This window comes from Cladophialophora bantiana, assembly GCF_000835475.1.
Source record: "Cladophialophora bantiana CBS 173.52 unplaced genomic scaffold supercont1.7, whole genome shotgun sequence".
Classification (NCBI taxonomy): domain Eukaryota; kingdom Fungi; phylum Ascomycota; class Eurotiomycetes; order Chaetothyriales; family Herpotrichiellaceae; genus Cladophialophora; species Cladophialophora bantiana.
In genome coordinates this window covers 867,840-885,014 of record NW_015971581.1, presented here as the reverse complement: position 1 = coordinate 885,014, position 17,175 = coordinate 867,840, and the positions used below count along the sequence as shown (strand labels likewise).

The 17,175-nt window shown below is 50.0% G+C and overlaps 5 protein-coding genes and 1 non-coding gene across 6 annotated transcripts; 3 read left to right on the top strand and 3 right to left on the bottom strand.

Moving 5' to 3' along the window:
* Positions 1–436: 436 nt before the first annotated feature.
* On the top strand, positions 437–1,682 carry Z519_05320 (uncharacterized protein; the record flags this gene model as incomplete). Its single annotated transcript, XM_016763060.1, has 4 exons — positions 437–670; positions 735–1,146; positions 1,239–1,286; positions 1,375–1,682. 4 exons carry the CDS (start codon positions 437–439, stop codon positions 1,680–1,682), a joined length of 1,002 nt encoding a protein of 333 aa, XP_016620673.1.
* A 486-nt stretch (positions 1,683–2,168) lies between these two features.
* On the bottom strand, positions 2,169–5,093 carry Z519_05319 (uncharacterized protein; the record flags this gene model as incomplete). Its single annotated transcript, XM_016763059.1, has 1 exon — positions 2,169–5,093. One exon carries the CDS (start codon positions 5,091–5,093, stop codon positions 2,169–2,171), a length of 2,925 nt encoding a protein of 974 aa, XP_016620672.1.
* Positions 5,094–5,654: 561 nt separating this feature from the next.
* Z519_05318 (uncharacterized protein) lies at positions 5,655–7,693 on the top strand (the record flags this gene model as incomplete). The annotated part of the gene is made up of 5 exons (XM_016763058.1): positions 5,655–5,967; positions 6,043–6,325; positions 6,393–6,570; positions 6,645–7,420; positions 7,480–7,693. 5 exons carry the CDS (start codon positions 5,655–5,657, stop codon positions 7,691–7,693), a joined length of 1,764 nt encoding a protein of 587 aa, XP_016620671.1.
* Positions 7,694–8,305: 612 nt separating this feature from the next.
* Z519_05317 (uncharacterized protein) lies at positions 8,306–11,536 on the top strand (the record flags this gene model as incomplete). The annotated part of the gene is made up of 2 exons (XM_016763057.1): positions 8,306–8,612; positions 8,682–11,536. 2 exons carry the CDS (start codon positions 8,306–8,308, stop codon positions 11,534–11,536), a joined length of 3,162 nt encoding a protein of 1,053 aa, XP_016620670.1.
* Positions 11,537–12,028: 492 nt separating this feature from the next.
* On the bottom strand, positions 12,029–12,123 carry Z519_05316. The gene has a single exon. It is a non-coding gene; the product is annotated as a tRNA-Arg (tRNA).
* Positions 12,124–15,083: 2,960 nt separating this feature from the next.
* On the bottom strand, positions 15,084–16,879 carry Z519_05315 (uncharacterized protein; the record flags this gene model as incomplete). The annotated part of the gene is made up of 5 exons (XM_016763056.1): positions 15,084–15,461; positions 15,522–15,629; positions 15,692–15,906; positions 15,960–16,593; positions 16,661–16,879. 5 exons carry the CDS (start codon positions 16,877–16,879, stop codon positions 15,084–15,086), a joined length of 1,554 nt encoding a protein of 517 aa, XP_016620669.1.
* Positions 16,880–17,175: the final 296 nt, after the last annotated feature.

The window sequence follows — 17,175 nt, the reverse complement described above, 5'->3', positions numbered from 1 at the left end:
GTGTTTCCTTCTCTGCCTGACTCTCTCCTGGTACCATTGCTCCCCGTTTGCGTCCACATCCGCTGCACCATAGCAGGTACATCGTTCCAAAGGCAGGTGGTGACAATTACTTGAATGAAAGCTTTAAAGTCGGCAAAGCCTTGCCCCACGACGTTGCTGATAGATCTAGAAACAAGACAGTGAGAGATTGTCCGCACCGTCGAAATTGGAGAGCCGTTGGAGAAAGGAGCGGAGGTGTCCAAACAACAACGCCAGAGCATTGCTTTACCGCTCTCCATAGACAGCAATTTAATTGAGGGTATGCGGGGGCATATCTCCAAATCGAAATCCAGACTGCAATCCCCTTCCCAAGGGACGTCCGGAAACAGAATGTCGGACTTCGTGGGTGCCAGAGAGCGAGAAATACTGTCCTTATTGACCGTGAACGATGCCAAACATGGGCGATAACACAGCTCAACATTCATTCACAATCCCCTCGAACCCTGTCTATGGATTCGTCGGCATTGGGGTGATGGGATACGGAATGGCAATGAATCTCCGCGCCAAGATTCCCCAGACAGCTGGGTTTGTGCTATGTGAGATAAACGAGGCAAGAAGGGAGCAATTTCTCCAGGAATGTAAAGCCTCTGTCCAAGTGGCGCACTCGCCGCGCGAGGTCGCCAAGAAGGCTGTGAGTGAGCTCCAATGCCAGGGAGACGGAATAAGTTGACTCAAGGGAAGCCATGATCATCCAGGACATTATCATCACCATGCTCCCACGGGCACCGCACGTCCACGAAGCCTTCACAAATCCCGAAACTGGCTTTATATCTGGACTATCATCCTCGTTGCCGCCACGCCTGTTCCTGGAATGCTCCAGTATCGACGTTGCGACATCAACATCCCTCGCCCAAAAGGTCTCCTCCACAGGACTCGCCCTCTTCGTCGATGCTCCAGTCTCAGGAGGTCCCCAAGGGTCTAACGCTGGCACTTTGACCTTTATGGTTGGGACACCCAACGAGCGGATTTTTGACGTCGTTAAACCGATTTTGGGGATGATGGGTAATGAAGAGCATATTTATCAGTGTGGGGGATTAGGTGCCGGGCTGGCAACCAAGCAGTTGAATAACTATTTGGGCTATGTCGGGTATTTGGGGCTTTGCGAAGGTGAGTTGTTATTTGGCATTGACTCGTCGCTGCCACATGAATATGGGCTTTGCTCTGTATTGGTCGAATGCTGAATTTAAATTGCTTCCCAGTGATGAATGCAGGTATGCTCTACGGCCTTGACCCAAAGATTCTGTCAAGTAGGTCCCTCAATCTCCTCCACACTCTTTCGTGCCATAGCGCTCTTCGACCTAGGTAAGAACGATCGTCTAACTAAGTCTCTTTTAGACGTTATCAACGCTTCGTCGGGCATGAACTGGAACTCCCTCCATCACAACCCCGTCAAAGGAGTGAACCCCGCCGCATCGTCCGCCCGAGATTTTAAAGGGGGGTTCACGACCGAGCTGGCTGGTGGCGTCATTGACGATGCAGTGGCACTTATGAATTCCGTCGGTGCAGGTACCGTCCTCGCCGACCCTGTGCAAAAGGTCTTCGTGGAGGCGAGGAAGAACGACAAGTGCAAGGGCATGGAGGCGAGAAGCGTGTGGAAACTGTTTGCCGAGGACGGTGGGAACGACGTGCGGAAACTACAATAGATTTATGGAGCGCCCATAACAATCTCTCTCTCGCGTTCTCCTGAGATTTCCCTCAATCCCTTCATCGCATGAAGACCTCTCAGGTGGAAGTGTTGTTGAAGCACAGTTCGAAGTCTTATATCGCCCTTTCTTGGATGTAAAGCTCTGCTGTGCTGTCAATCAGTCAACCACCAAGCCTCTCGCGGCACCTGGCGAACTCGGTCTCCATTCCTCTTGCTTGTCAATGATTGAATGAAGGGTTGCCAGCTAAGGGCTGTGCATATGAAGTATCGTTCGTGGAAATGGTGATCTAAAGCGCTGGAGATGGAAGGGGCTGTCTCCTTATGATAACCCTAGAATCTGGCAGAAACCAAATTTGATTACTGTACAGGAGGGTATCGTTCTATAATGTCAGACTTTTTCCCCCCAATAGTTGCCCGGGCATGCGAAACTCCCATATGCACAGCATGGTCCACCTTGGGTACCGTCCGCGTCACACATGCTCTTTCAATCCACACCATCATCATTAGCGCCCGCCTCCTCGTCGTCTTCATCTTCATCCTCCTCATCCTCCTCATCTTCGTCTTCATCTTCAGAGACTTCCTGCCCCAATTCCTTGAGCTTCTTCTTATCGGTAGACCTCTTCGCTTCGAGATCGCCAAAGACAACCAAAAGGTCGTCGAGTTCGGTCTGAACGTCCTTTCGAGCGGCCTTTTCTTTCTCGAGGTCTTCAGTGAGATGCTTTGATCGGCTCTCGGCATCCTGAGCACGACTCTCGGCCCGCTTGAGCCGGGCCTCCAAATTCTCGGTCTTGTTCTTGTATTCTTCGTGTGCGGTCTCAAGATCCTGGACATGGTTGGATTCAGCCTTCAGCAGCTGAGACTCCAACTCTGAAATTCTGCGTTGTAGGTCTGCAATCTCGGCCGCTTCTCTCTCCCGAGCTTTCTGAGCTTGAGCCTCCACCTCGCTCAGTTCTCGTGTGTGACGCTCATTCTGAGCGACCTGATCCCGCGCTGTTTCCTGCTCAATCATTTTCAGCCGTTGCTCAAACCTCTGGACTTCCAACTCATGCTGATTTCGCGCGGTTTCGACAGCAGTAAGATGTTCATTGCGTCTTCGGTTAAGCTCCTCCTCGTGATTCTTCAGCAGGCTACTCTTCTCCTGGGCGAACCCGTTTTGCATTTTGTTGATTTCGTCCTCGTGGTTGTCTTGCAAGCTCTGATTTATTTGCTTGATTCTAGATAGCTCAACAGTAGCAGACTCTCGTGTCCTGCGGTGATCGAGCTCCTCTTGTTCTAGCCTCCTTTTCAGCTGCAGCAATTCATTGTTGGCGGCTTCCAAGGCTCGTTTCTGTTCCTCCACTTGAGCTCTGAGGCTGTCGACGAGATCTCGAGAGATGCCCTTCTGAACGCCGTTGCTGACAATGGAAACCTCAAAATTCGGATCCCGGTCAATGGCTCGTAAGAATCGGCTGTAATTGTCTTTCAGGAAGTCAATAAACATCTTGTCGAAGAACACTTCCGGCAAGCCGCCATTGCCAGTCTGCGGGAGGACTTCGAAATCTCTGACGAAGACATTTTCTCGAAGCTTTGTCAGTCGATCCACATAAGCCTCCCTGCCTAGGTTTGTTGTCAGAAGTCCCTGAAGTGTACTCCGCGGGACGGGAGAGTCTTTTGTTGAGAATTCATAGATTATTCCCAGCACGAATGCGCAGAGACCAGCAACGAGAGGCATCGAATTTTTGGTGATCTTGACAGCGGCGATGAGACCTTGCACATTGCTGCCTTCTGCGAGCAGGTCGTTGACTGCTTCTGGGTCTTCGAACAACCATATAGACAACAACATCAAATAGCCGAGCAATGCGCGCTCATCCTCCACATGCTGTACCCCAGCAACCACGTTGCTGGTTATGCTCTGTATGAAAGTGACCACCTCTTCTCCACTTTCGGCATCACCTTCTGTTACCTTCAAAGCCATCTCTTTGGTCTCAACATTGTCGTGGAGGAGGTGCAGCAAAAGTACTGCAGCCATCCATTGTTGATAGGGATCGGAGTTGTTGCGTGATCCAGGAGGTTCAAGCAAGACGCTAAGCATGTTAGGAATTGCATCATCGCCTGCTTTGTGTCCATCAATAGCCCTCCGCAGCACGTGAATTCGTATGCCTGCATGGCCGTTCATGAATGCTTGAAGGCAGGAACATCCCGCCAGTCGGACATCGAACAGAGCTAGAGGAGCAGGCTCTAGTGCTAACTCTAGAAGTGACTCAATTACGTTCTGAGTCCGGAAGGTAGGGTTCTTCGGCTTGAGCGGCCTCTCACTGATGGCATTTGACGGGTGACCATTAGTAGTAGGGCTATCGGGCTCTTTAATCTGAATTTCAAGGTCTCCGAATCTTTCCTGGAGACTATGATTTGCTTGGATGATGTCGCCACACGTTTGTAATGACTTTGTCCGCACACCCGTGTTGAACGCAGGATGAAAGGCAATTCGCAGGATAACGTCTAGTACTCCGGTTCCCCAAAATGCTTGTTGATTGACCACAGTTCCTTGAGCACCCTGAGCAAGGAATAACTGAATGACCCCCAATAAGCCCCATACGTTCATATCCCGTTGTGGTTTCAACCATTCTGAGCCGTCATCTCCAGAGTTCGCTTGTTCCACGGTGGCCGACAACAGCTTCTTGATCTTCAGGATCCCACTGACCTCTCTGAAGTAAGATTGGTTCGAAGTATTGAGATTTAGAAGATTGGCCAAAAGTGACAGGCAATCTTGAACAGTGGTAGAGCCGTGCGTAAGACCGCCGTCGCCATCAATCAGAGCGAATATACGGTCAAAGGCGTTCTCAAAGGCCACTACTTTCTGTATTTCCCCAGATGTGGGGGTCAAGGCTACCAGCAGAACCAAAGCCTCATTTCGAATTGCTTCGCGTCTGTCATCCAACATATTTGTTATTCGAGAGACGCCCAGAGGCGCCGAGAATATAGCCTCTTGAGTTCGCTGCGGTCGTGCCGTGGATATATGGAAAAGAATTTGGAGGACGTATAGGCGTAAGTAGAACTCATTAGGCTCGAGTAAGTCCAAGAGTGCGGTGATGTTGTCCTGTCTCTGTGTAAACTCGTCGGCCAGCCACAGACTGATCTCCTCCGAAGCCTCTGTTGACTTCTCATCCGGCTCAAACAGCATCAATAGCGTCTCCAGCAGAATCTTGATTGTGTCTGAATCGTCTCCATCTCGTCTCAGTCCGGCAATGAGATCTCTCAACGCGCCGGAGGCGACCGAAGCAGGGTATAGCTTTGCGAAGCTGCGCAGACCGAGGATAGCGGCCCGTCGATCTTCCAGCAAAGTGGCGCTTGAAAGGCGGCTGCTGAGCGTCTGGATGGTGTCCGTGGCAGTCTGCCGTGCCGGAGCCTGTGCTTCGAGGATTCGCATCATCTTGAGGGAAGGTTCATTGTCACGAACACGTTCGTTTTATTGTGGCTGAACATCTCCTTGCCATGGGTTAAGAAGCTGCTCTGCGCATGCTCGGCTCCAAAGGCAGGCGGTCGTCAATGGTGTCCGGCATCAGGCTTCAGGCTTCAGGCTTCAGGCTTCAGGCTTCAGGCTTCAGGTTTCATGCAACACGTTCTGAACTTTGGCAGAACCGACAACTTGTCCGCAATTGCAGGCCAAGAATTATTGTGAGGATAAAAGCGGCAAGATAAATTAGCCTGGCGAGCTCACGAGCTGCCAGCCTTGTCAGTAAAAGGGGGGCAAGGCTACGTGGTTGGCTTTTCCTCAATCTCTACCGAGGCAAATAAAGCCTGACCCCTCTCTCCCTAGGCAAGGTGTCCGTAAATCGGCTGTAACTACTACTCAGTATCGCTCTCCAATAATGATAATTTGGAGTTAATTGAAGAAATATGTACTTGATGTACGGAGTAGATGCCTCTTGGCTTGTGACCTAGATTCAAAATTTCCGCATCAAAGATAGCCGAGCCTCGATCAGGTCAAAAAATGTTCAAATCTCCTTATACAATCGATATTCCTCTGATCGATGTCAATACTTTCGTCTTTCAGTCTGGAAGTAGAGCATCGCTTGAGGCACCTCAATACTTCGACGCAGACACGCCAGCAAAATGTTTTAGTCTGGCGCAGGGTGAAACCTATTCTAAAAGGGTTGCTCTTGGGTTGCAAAGACTCGGGCTTCGAACAGATGACCGTGTTCTACTGTACTCCAACAACCGACTCTTCTTTCCAGTTGCGATCTGGGGAACAATTGCCGCGGGATGCATTTTTACTGCAGCCTCTCCAACGGCATCGTCGTCAGGTTAGTCGTTCTTCCAGGAGTTCTGACAGGAGGCTTTGATTTAAGAAGGGCGCATCCACTGACTTTGTGCTTTAGAATTGGCATACCAGTTACGAGATTCTGGGGCAACATTGCTACTCACTGGACCAGACAGGGTTGACGTCGCTCTCAGTGCTGCAGTCGAGGTAGGGCTGTCGCGGGATAGGGTATCAGTCTTCCATGATCCAGATGAGGATCTATCGTCGTATAATCTTCACGACTTGAAGTCATGGACAGAAATCTGGACATCTGAAGAAGCTGTCCGACATTGGTCTTGGAAACGGCTCTCCACCCTCGAAGAAGCTGACAAAAAGACGGCAATTATCAACTATTCCAGCGGGTGAGTTCCGGTGAGAAGCCTCTTGAGGCTCCAGGAAGTGCTTCTCGCATTGCTGACAGCTCTCGAGAACCACTGGGTTGCCTAAAGGGGTGCAGATCTCTCACTATAATCTTGTCTCCAACTCTGTGCAGCTTTTGTTCAAGAGAGCTTTGGTTGGAAGAACACCACAAGCACGTGCTCGCAAGGAACGACTCGATGTCTCGGGTGAGCGATGGCTGGCGCCTCTGCCTATGTACCACGCTTATGTGAGTGATCAGTCTCTCGGAGGCGGAATTCGGTACAGTCCAGGCCACTCCTGATAAACTAACATTGATGGCAGGGTCAAACCTACTACTGTGTAAATGCCGCAGTGCTAGGGGCAAAGGTGTTCATCATGTCAAAATTCAACGTCACAAAATACTTACAGTACCTCGACGCGTATCGTATCACATTCATGACAGGCGTGCCGACCGTCATCGCAATGCTGTGCAAGCAAGACGCTCCGGAAAGATACAATCTGAAGTCTCTCGAGCAAGTCGTCAGCGGCTCCGCACCTCTTGATCCTAAACTAGGGAGGCTTCTAGCAAGATTGTATCTTCGACCAGGCGTACAGGTCAAGCAAGGCTGGGGAATGACAGAATGCACGTGTTCTGCAACGGGCTTCTCACCAGATGAGGAAGATGACGGACGTTCGATTGGTTGGCTGAATCCTAATTGTGTTGCAAAAATTGTCCCTGTGGATGAGGAGTTGAGCAAATCTGCTGTCATGGAACAGCAGGCTGGAGAAATATGGTTATCTGGACCAAACGTCATGAAGGGATATTGGAATAAGCCTGAGGCCACTGCAAACACGATTGTCGACGAAGACGGCCACCGTTGGTTGAGGACTGGCGATATTGGATACTGTGATGATCAAGGGAAATTCTATATCGTGGACCGTCTAAAGGCAAGTCTTCAACCTAGGGAATCGGCGAAATTATGCATACCGTTCTTTAGCTTATTGATCCACCAGGAACTTATCAAGATCAAGGGCCTTCAAGTTTCGCCAACAGAGCTTGAGTTGACACTTCTCAATCACCCTGAGGTGACAGACGCCGCTGTTGTGGGTGCTAAAATGTAGGAAGCCGCGCTATTTCCAAACTTCGCTGTAGTATGAACTAACTTCACACTGACAGAGACGGGGAGGAATACGTTCGGGCTTTCGTTGTCCGCAAGAATGATACACTCACGGCAAAGGAACTGTTCGAGATGATCCAGCAGAATTTCGCTCCCCACAAATGGCTAACCGGAGGGATCTACTTCATTGACGAAATTCCAAGAACAGGCAGTGGGAAGATCATGAGGCGAAAGCTACCTCAAATGTCGTCGGCTCGTCCTTTGAAGTTGTGATGATTTTTCGGGGCCCAAAGCAACCCATTTAAGCGTTTCGGAGACCTTGTGACCCGACTCATGAAAATCAAAACATTGATCGATCAGTTGGCGGCCGCCGCCCTTTACAGCTGCTGTCTTAGGTAGAGTGATATTACATGGAGGTCGACAAGCTGGAAAGACGGAAGTGAATTTGCACAGTACTGGGTACATAGTAGATGCAATAGATGTTAGATTTTGCTTGTGGCCCACCCTAATTGCGCCATACGACTTTGTACTCCGGACTTCAAATAAAATTGCCAAGCCTGCGCCAACCGGATTTGGCCAAGGCAAGGGTCCAGATTCAGATTCGGTCGGGCTCGAAGACGCAGTTCCTTCCAGGAATTCATCACCCTCCCATCAATTTGCATCTCTATTGATTGTCGCCCAGCTTAACATGGCTTCTTCATGGTGACTTGGATCTCACACAACCCTCGAGTCCTCTTCCGTGCACAGCGCAAGTGTCGTTCCTTTGCTAAACCATCTGCCGCGAACAGGAGCGTAATTCTACGCATTTCTCCATCGACGGCGACACAACCTGCTAGGCTTATCCTTTCCTTCCCTTGATTTTTCGCGGAATACGATCGAGTCAAGATGGGAGTCCCAGCTCTTTTCCGATGGCTCACCAGAAAGTATCCCAAGATCATCACCCCCGTGATTGAGGAACAACCATATGAGATCGATGGGGTGAAATATCCCGTGGACACCACCAAACCCAATCCGAATGGAGAAGAAATGCACAACCTCTATCTTGATTTCAATGGCATTGTACACCCTTGTTCACATCCCGAGAACAAGCCTCCTCCGGCAAATGAGAGTGAGATGATGTTGGAAATCTTCAAGTACACCGACCGCGTTGTGAACATGGTGCGTCCAAGGAGGCTATTGATGATTGCGATTGGTAAGTGGATACTCTTCCCCTTTAACCTGTTCGAATTGCGATTCACAAATGGATACTAACATAGATCAGATGGGGTTGCTCCTCGAGCAAAGATGAATCAACAACGAGCGCGCCGTTTCCGGTCAGCAAGAGACGCAAAAGAGGCGGACGAAAAGAAAGCGGAATTCCAAACACTCCTACGTCAGCAGCAGCGTGATAGAGATGAAGATGAAGACGAAGAAACAATGGACGACGTAATCAAGAAAACATGGGATAGTAATGTCATCACACCTGGCACGCCTTTCATGTTCATTCTCGCTCAATCTATTCGATACTGGGTCCAGTGGAAGCTGAATACGGACCCTGCCTGGGCTCAACTGAAGGTCATAATCTCAGATGCCAGTGTGCCCGGAGAAGGTGAGCACAAGATTATGCAGTTCATTCGTTCCCAACGCTCAGATCCCGCATATGATCCAAACACAAGACACGTCATGTATGGACTTGATGCAGACTTGATCATGCTGGGCATTGCTACCCATGAGCCTCATTTCCGGGTCCTCCGAGAAGACGTCGAACTCAGAGATGCCAGAGCCAAAACCTGCAGAATCTGCGGTCAGCAAGGCCATTATGCCGAGAATTGCAGAGGCGACGCCAAGATAAAAGCAGGCGAATTTGATGAAAAAGGTACTACGGAGGAGCTGAAGCCATTTGTCTGGCTAAATGTGCCCATACTACGTGAGTATCTTGGTGCGGAGATGTTTGTTCCCGGTCAGACTTTCCGTTTCGATCTTGAGCGTGCCCTCGATGATTGGGTATTCATGTGTTTCTTCGTTGGCAATGACTTCCTGCCTCATCTCCCAAGTCTCGATATCAAAGAAGACGGTATCGACAAGCTCATTGCTATCTGGAGAGACAATATCCCGATCATGGGAGGGTACTTGACCTGTGATGGCAAAGTCGACCTTGCACGTGCCCAAATCATTCTGCAAGGTCTGGCGAAGCAAGAGGATGCAATCTTCAAACGCAGAAAGGAAATAGAAGACAAACGAGCACGGAATGAGCAGCGCCGTAACCAGGCAAACGAGGCTCGAGAGGCCCGTGCCGCCAAGAGACGCCGTAGCTCGCCTGACTACAGCAAGGGTAGCAGACCGGATGCTCGGGTTCCTACCGGACCTCAAGAGACCTTTGAAGCTACGAACTTCCCAGTTTTGGACTACAACTCCGTTGTGAACAGAGCTGCCGTGGATAAAACCCTTGCGTCGAATAAGAGCGCAGCAGCAGTCCTAAAAGAGCAGATGCTTGCTAGGAAGGCTGCCGAAACACCAACTAAGAATGGCACTAATGACGCCAATGGGACCCCCAATTCCTCGGGTTGCAGTCCATCGTCAATACTGGGCAAGCGAAAGGCTGCAATAATGGAGGCAGAGTCAGAGAGCGATGCCACCCCTGCATCGGCAGTGAGCAAGCGAAAGGGGGCATTGATGGAGGAAGAGTGGGACAGTGTTGGCACTCCTGGAAGGAACACACCGATTGAAAAAAAGACTTACAACAACGGAGATCCGAACAACCCGCCCCCAGACACAGTCCGATTGTGGGAGGAGGGTTATGCTGACCGCTACTACGAGCAAAAGTTTCATGTCGACCCGAAAGACACCGGCTTCCGCCACAAGGTAGCCGAAGCTTATGTTGAAGGGTTGTGCTGGGTACTTCTCTACTATTTCCAAGGATGTCCATCCTGGACTTGGTACTATCCTTACCACTACGCTCCATTCGCTGCAGACTTTGTCGACATTGACAAAAAGGCCGTCAAGTTCGACAAAGGCACACCGTTCAGACCGTATGAACAATTGATGGGTGTGCTCCCAGCATCTTCAAATCATGCCATCCCGAGCGCTTTCCACCCACTCATGACCGACCCAGAATCCGACATTGTCGACTTCTACCCAGAGGAGTTCGACCTCGATCTCAACGGCGCAAAGCAGTCCTGGAAAGCTATTGTGTTGTTGCCGTTCATTGACGAGAAGCGACTCCTTGCAGCCATGGCCACCAAGTATCATTTGTTGACAGATGACGAACACGCCAGAAACGAGCGGGGACATGATGCTCTGATAATATCAGACCAGAATCCTTTGTACGACATCTTGGCCATGAAGTTCTACTCGAAGAAGGCCAAGGGTGGTCCGAACACTGTGAAGTTGTCCATGCAGAAGAGTCAACTGGCCGGAGAGGTCACCAAAAACGAAGATTTCCTGCCTCACATGGATCTGGTGGGCCCGCAAGAAGATATCAGGTTGGAACCTGAAGTCGATGATGATCGGTCTTTGAACGTGCATTTCACGATGCCGCCTCCTACCCATGTTCACAAGTCCATGTTGTTCCCAGGAGTTGTCTTGCCTCCTCCTGTTCTGGACAAGAGTGACTTAGCCATCCTCCGATCAAAGGCTAGGACATCGGGAAGGGATTTTGGCGGTGCGCCTCTGTATGATAATACTCGACGTGATCGCCTTGACACACAGAATCGGGGTGGACGCATTAACTACGCTGTCGACAGACCTCCCTTTGATGCAGGCCCTCCCGGTATGCCACCACCGAGCCATTGGCCTCCAGGCATGCCTCCCCCACCCCCACCAGGCTACGGTGGCCAAAGTGGGTACAATCGCAATTCGCCGTCCACGAACGGATACGGAGGGTACGGCAGCCACACTGCTCAAGGCTCTAGGGGTCAGGATCAAGGTTACTATGGAAACCAGGGACAGGGACAATACTATGGCGGGCAGGCACCAAATCAATACCTCGGTAGCAATGGACAATATCAGCAGAATGGTGGAAGGTCTTTCAGTGATGGTTATTATCAAGGTCAAAACCGGGGGCCGCCAGCGAGGGACAACCGAAGCGGAAACTATAACGGCGGCGGATATGGCCAAGGTGGCTATGGTCGACGCTAGGTAGTGGTAATCTAGCACGATCATCTGTACGATCAGGACTGGGATGACGTGAGGGAAGGGTCAAGAGTCGAGACATAAAGGCGTGAGAGAACGTGGAATCGGTGTCAGGCCGCTGTTAGTTGGGCTAGGCTCCCACGGCATCTGGAAATTGTGATCGATGGACTGCTTAGGCTTTAGCTAATTTGGCCTTCTCAGAATGTCAAAAGGGAAAGAAAATTTCATCGCGTTAAAGCCGTCATGTTCGTCTAAACTTCGATCCGCTTCTCTCTCAGACATAGTCGACATTGATTATTAAGAGATAAGACTAAGTAAGCCGATGGACAAAATAATACCACATTCTCTGTCAAATTAACAAACTCCAAACTCACAGAACTTCTATCTCTTTTCACTGCTACCTTCTAAAGTAATAGCGGATAATATTGACCACTTAGTAGCACCTAAATTTAAGATCCTATCTACGAAAATAAAACTGTAGAGGCCACAAAAACAAAACGATGGCGATGGGACTCGAACCCACAGTCTTTGCCACACTCCAAGCGCCAGGTATATAACCGGAAAGCAACGCCTTACCATTAGGCCACGCCACCGTGGAGAGCGGTGTTGAAGAATCACATTTATTTGTGTGCGATTCGTGAGCCAACTCAGGAATTTATTTTGAAAGATAAAATATATATCCTTTGACGTTGTGTCGGCTCTCTTTCGCGGTTCGGGGTCGTAAATCGGCAAAAGCCTGAAGACAAGGGGTGAGGGGTTAGGGCTCGGGATTAGATAATACTCTATTTCCACTGTACCCCTCGTGGGGAATTTTACCTACCTATATTAGTCGAGAACGAAAAACCTCTTCCCAAAAACTGTTCGATTCTAGAGGGTGAGCGAAGGCCGCGTTAACCTGAGCTTGAACTGAGCCTCACGGAGGACTGCCTGAGCACCCCCTGAGTAACACTCTGAGCAGCGCCCTGACCCTACAAGGGGGTCCTAATCTGGCTCCCTGCGATTGGCTACACCTGCCTCTTAGCCAGACATCTGTTTCAGATATGCCTCAGTGAACCCAGCAAATCCCAGCCTCGACGCTGCTGCTTAATATTTCTTATGCATGACATTCTTCTATCCATTCCTAGCAACAATGATGCATGAAACTAATAGCTTCAGACAGCTGAGTCGTGCCTGTCCTATTCTTCTAAGAAGTGACAGCACTGTTGAACTCTCTAATGCGATCTGGGGCGGCGGTGTGAGCCACACGCGTTATGTGACAGGGCTCAATTTCGGCTCAATTACAGCGTGAGCAGATCAGGCTGGCCGCTCCTCTGCTTAGCCATGCTCAGTCCTGTTTTCGGTCCTCCACTCTAATTAGATATTTACGCCTTGGGCGAAGGTATCTCTCCTCGAGGAATTTGGTAACTGTGATGGCATGGTACAGAGATGAACGGAAATGGCTCCAAAGCTCTGTGGATTACACCATGCGAAGAGACTGAGCTGACGAACGAGAAGGAAGACTCGCTGGTAAGGACAATGCTATATGCTTGCTAACAAGGATAAGGCTACGCTAGCACAAATCTGGTGGTTACCTGCGTGGCGTTCAAGGTGAGTCAACTAATGCTCGAGTGCCTGTCCTGTGCCTACAGCGGATCCAGGAGTGACTGTGTGGCGTCCTGGTTCCTTCGAGATGGCGTCCTGAGTGTCCCGAACCAGATCCGTGACAGTAACTTTACACGGCTGTATCAAGGGACCGGTTTGAGTATCTCAAAGTCCCAAACCTGCGCTCCTCGCAAAACGAGTGCATGCCACTTCTCACATTTAATCCTCTTCGTGTTGGATGGATCAGGTATCATAGTCACTATACCCTCATCCGTTCACGCCATCCTAGCTTTGCTTTGAACATGTAGTGCATTCCATGCCTAGTCCTTGGGTCTCTGAAAATGCTGAGGCGGTCCATCCCTATGGTGCTGCTGTGGATTTGGTCTCATTACGACTGAACCTGTTTGTTCATCGACGCAACCAGGGTCAGATCCTGCAGAGATCTTGTTTGTCTCTGGCATATGGATCAATAACACAGTCCACCGGCAAGTTGTGAGACTTTGCGATTCTGAGATGAGGCAAATCACACTAAAGGTTGAGGGCGACTGGGCAACAGTCTCACGGAAAGATGGCTTTGCGAAGCAATGAACACCCTGGTATTGAGAGTCTCCCCTCATAACACTGGTATTCATTCATGTACCGAGCATGAGGATATTGCTTCTCGCGAGGTCCGCGACACAGAAATGGATCTTTCCAATACATTCCCGACTGTCCTCTCCTTCACAACAGGCCCATCCGTTCTTTATAACACCAACGATGCTTTCTCGCCCACCGGTCTCCTGATGAGCAAGGCTGTCGCAGCTATTCTAGTGGTGATTGTCACACACCTCTCTAGGTGCGATTTTATGTGCTTTAGCAAACACGTAAATCTTAACGAGTATATATAATTACAATGGCAAATATCTAGTAGAGATCTCGGTTCAGCCCATTACTAGTGTAACAAGGCAAAGTGGCTGTGCTGGGATTGTATTGGGGGGTAGCAGAAGGAGAGTTGTCTAGTCACATGTTAAACCAAAATGGGTTAAGGGGGAGTGCTGAAAAGTTCACAGTGCTGGCAGTGTACCATTCTTTACAGTTTGACAGAGTATTCCATGTTTTAAATGCCGTCTACCTATCCCTGGGTGTTTCATCGGCCCTTTCCTACTTCTCAATGCCGTCGGCGTACTAGGCCCTCGCTGTCCTAGCCACCGTCTCTCTGGGGGTGGTGTTGGTTGTGGTGCTGCCCTGTCAGCGTCAACCAGAGACGCGTTCTCGATTCCCGACCTGCTGGACTGGCCTCTGTGCGTTGTTGCACGTGCATGCCGAACCCTGAAGTGCTCTGTTACGCTAGAAGACAAGACTAGACTCTTCGATATATTCGTTGGGGAGTAACTCCAAGAGTGCTCTCCAAGTGCTTAGTAATATTCGGCTAACGGCTTAGCTGCTGTCGCTTACGAGTAATCTACTGTAGGTATATTACGCATATAGGTTAAGCTAAAAAAATCCTGAGGTTAGTAGTAGGTCTTGTAGATCTGTAGCTCCAAGCACCAACATTCATCCTTCGCGGAGATATTCTGCATAGCAATTGTGTACGTTATTGTCATAGCTATTCATTTCACATCTCGTGGTCGTCAGGTCTCCAAAAGAAGAACTATCTCGCAGACCCATCAGCCCAAAATCTTCTTGCCTCTCTGGATCTCCCACTTTGTTGGTCAATCGCTGGAGAACCCTAATTATCGGCCATTGTTAAAACCATGCCGTCGTACGTGTCATATCCGTTGCGTCCCACTGATTCGGAGACCAGAAAATTGCGGAATTCAATATTCTTCCTTGGTGGTGAGTGTCTCACGCATATGGTGGTCAACTCTCATGTGGAGAGTAGAGTGTCGGCTGGCTAAGTGACCAAGCAGGCACCCACAGTCGGTCCATGTCAGCTCAGACAATCGGTATATGCCTAATAATTCTTGATCAGAAGTTGGCGGGTTTTGCGTGCTCACAGGTGAGCAGTGTTCTCATAGCTGCGGCTGATCCAGGTCTCAAGTTGGTTCTGGTCGCGAGGGATGAATCTGACCTTGAACGGTTTGGGCTGGGTGACCATACTTGTCGGCACCGAGTTGCACTCGATAGTGTCAAGGATTGGCCTGTCATTTGGATTGGTGGCCTCGTGGATGTGAAAGGCCAGAATCAGGCGAGTGAAGATGATGTACAGCTCTCGATTGGCAAGGTGAGCACCCGCGCACATCCGGGTACCGGCCCCATAGCCAAAGTGCTGAGTGCCTTCTCCAACACCAGACTGTCCCATAAAGCGCTCGGGGATAAATTCCATGGGTGACTTGAAGTGCGCAGGATCGTGGTTGGCGGCCCACATATTCTACGATATCAATCATCAGCGCGACAGGGAATAAAGCCTGCGGGAGGTCCAATCTCGTACCATCAAGAAAGGTGTCCCGGCAGGGATGACAGCACCCTTGTAAGTGATGTCACTGACACTTTGGCGATAGAAGGACAAATTGAGTGTCGACCAGAAGCGAAGGACCTCCTAGGTCACCAGTCAGTTCTGATTTGGTGCAGGTGTATTCGCTTTGCAGTTCTGATACTCACCTTCACGAACGAAATAACATATTCCGACGTCTCTTCGTACAAGCACGCATGCCATGGGTCTTGGCCAGGGTACGATTTGATGATTTCGTCGTACATTCGTGCTTGGATCTCCTGGCCGTGTGGTGAGGAGAGGTAAGCGATTGTCATGTTAATATTACCAGGTAATGTGTCAAGACCGGCAGCGACCATGGTCAAACAGATCGATTTGAGTTCATCTAGCCTCCAGTCAGCCAACAGCAGCCGACAACCAGCACGGTTTGGATCTTACTTTCAGCTAGTTTGGCCTCTGGATCTTTCAAGACGTTGCCAGCGATGCAAGGGTGGTCAGTACCGTTCGCGATCCGCTCCTTCAACTGGTTGAAGAAGCTAAGAATGTATTCGTCCCTTCGTCCTCGGAATTTGATGGCATTCGACTTGTAGCCTGGTAGAATTCGGAGCAAAGGCACGTAGTCTTGCCAGTTGTGCGCAATGCCTCGGATGTTCCCCAGCTCTCGCTCTACGGCGACGACTTCATTGAGAGTGCTGTCTTTGACAGTGCCCTGAATGCGGATGCCGTAGTTCAAAGTGAGGCTGATGTTCAGGGAGAAGCGTTGGAAATAACCGTTAGGGTCGATGTCGTAGCCATTTTTGATGTCCTGTACCAGTTCGTTGATGCTGGCAGTGGATTCAAGGTCAATGAATGGGAGGTATGTCTGAACGGCCTGTCTGTTCAGGGCCGTAGCTGCTGCCTTACGGGCTTTCTTGAGGGATTCAGTCCATGGCGAGGTTCCCAAGGTATACACTCCCTGGGTTTGTGAAACCACATCATGGAATGTCCAGAATTTTGGTCGAGAAATGAGTGCCGACTGATTCTTAATCCACAGCTCCTTCACAGACTCGAATGAGTTCGCATAAATGAATCTCTGGGAGACATGAAGAGTCAATATGATCTAGCGACATGCAACATACGATCCCGGAGGCTTCACTTACGCGGTTGCCCAGGCGAACTTGGAAGACATCGCCATATGTCTTGGCCAATCGAGCGCAATTTCTGGCGTGATACTTGCCCAGAAGGATCAGACTCCCAAAGATGGGCACCCCGGGAAGCTCGGGAAGGTTTTTGATTTTAGGGATATCGGTTTTATTGGCCCACCTAATGAGTAGCGCAATCACAGAGGCAACAAAGAAGAATCCGATCGCTGTATGCATGTTGGAGAGAAATATGGCACCTTGAGAAATCTCTTTGCTGAGGTCGTTCAATGGGGAAAATGCGCCCCAGAACAAGACTGACTAGAATGAGACTGACAAGCCATGAATAAATATCGACTGTTTAAATCGCCGACTGCATCTGCCGTTGTCTAGCTGGAATGCTGGTCCATGCTGTTATCTCCGTGCCATCCAGCGACGCAGCGGTCTCCAAGTTGGGGGGCTGCAGTCGTCCATTTCGGGTGCGTATCAACAGATCTGCAGATGACCTGCATACCGAACGTATCCTTAGGTCAGCA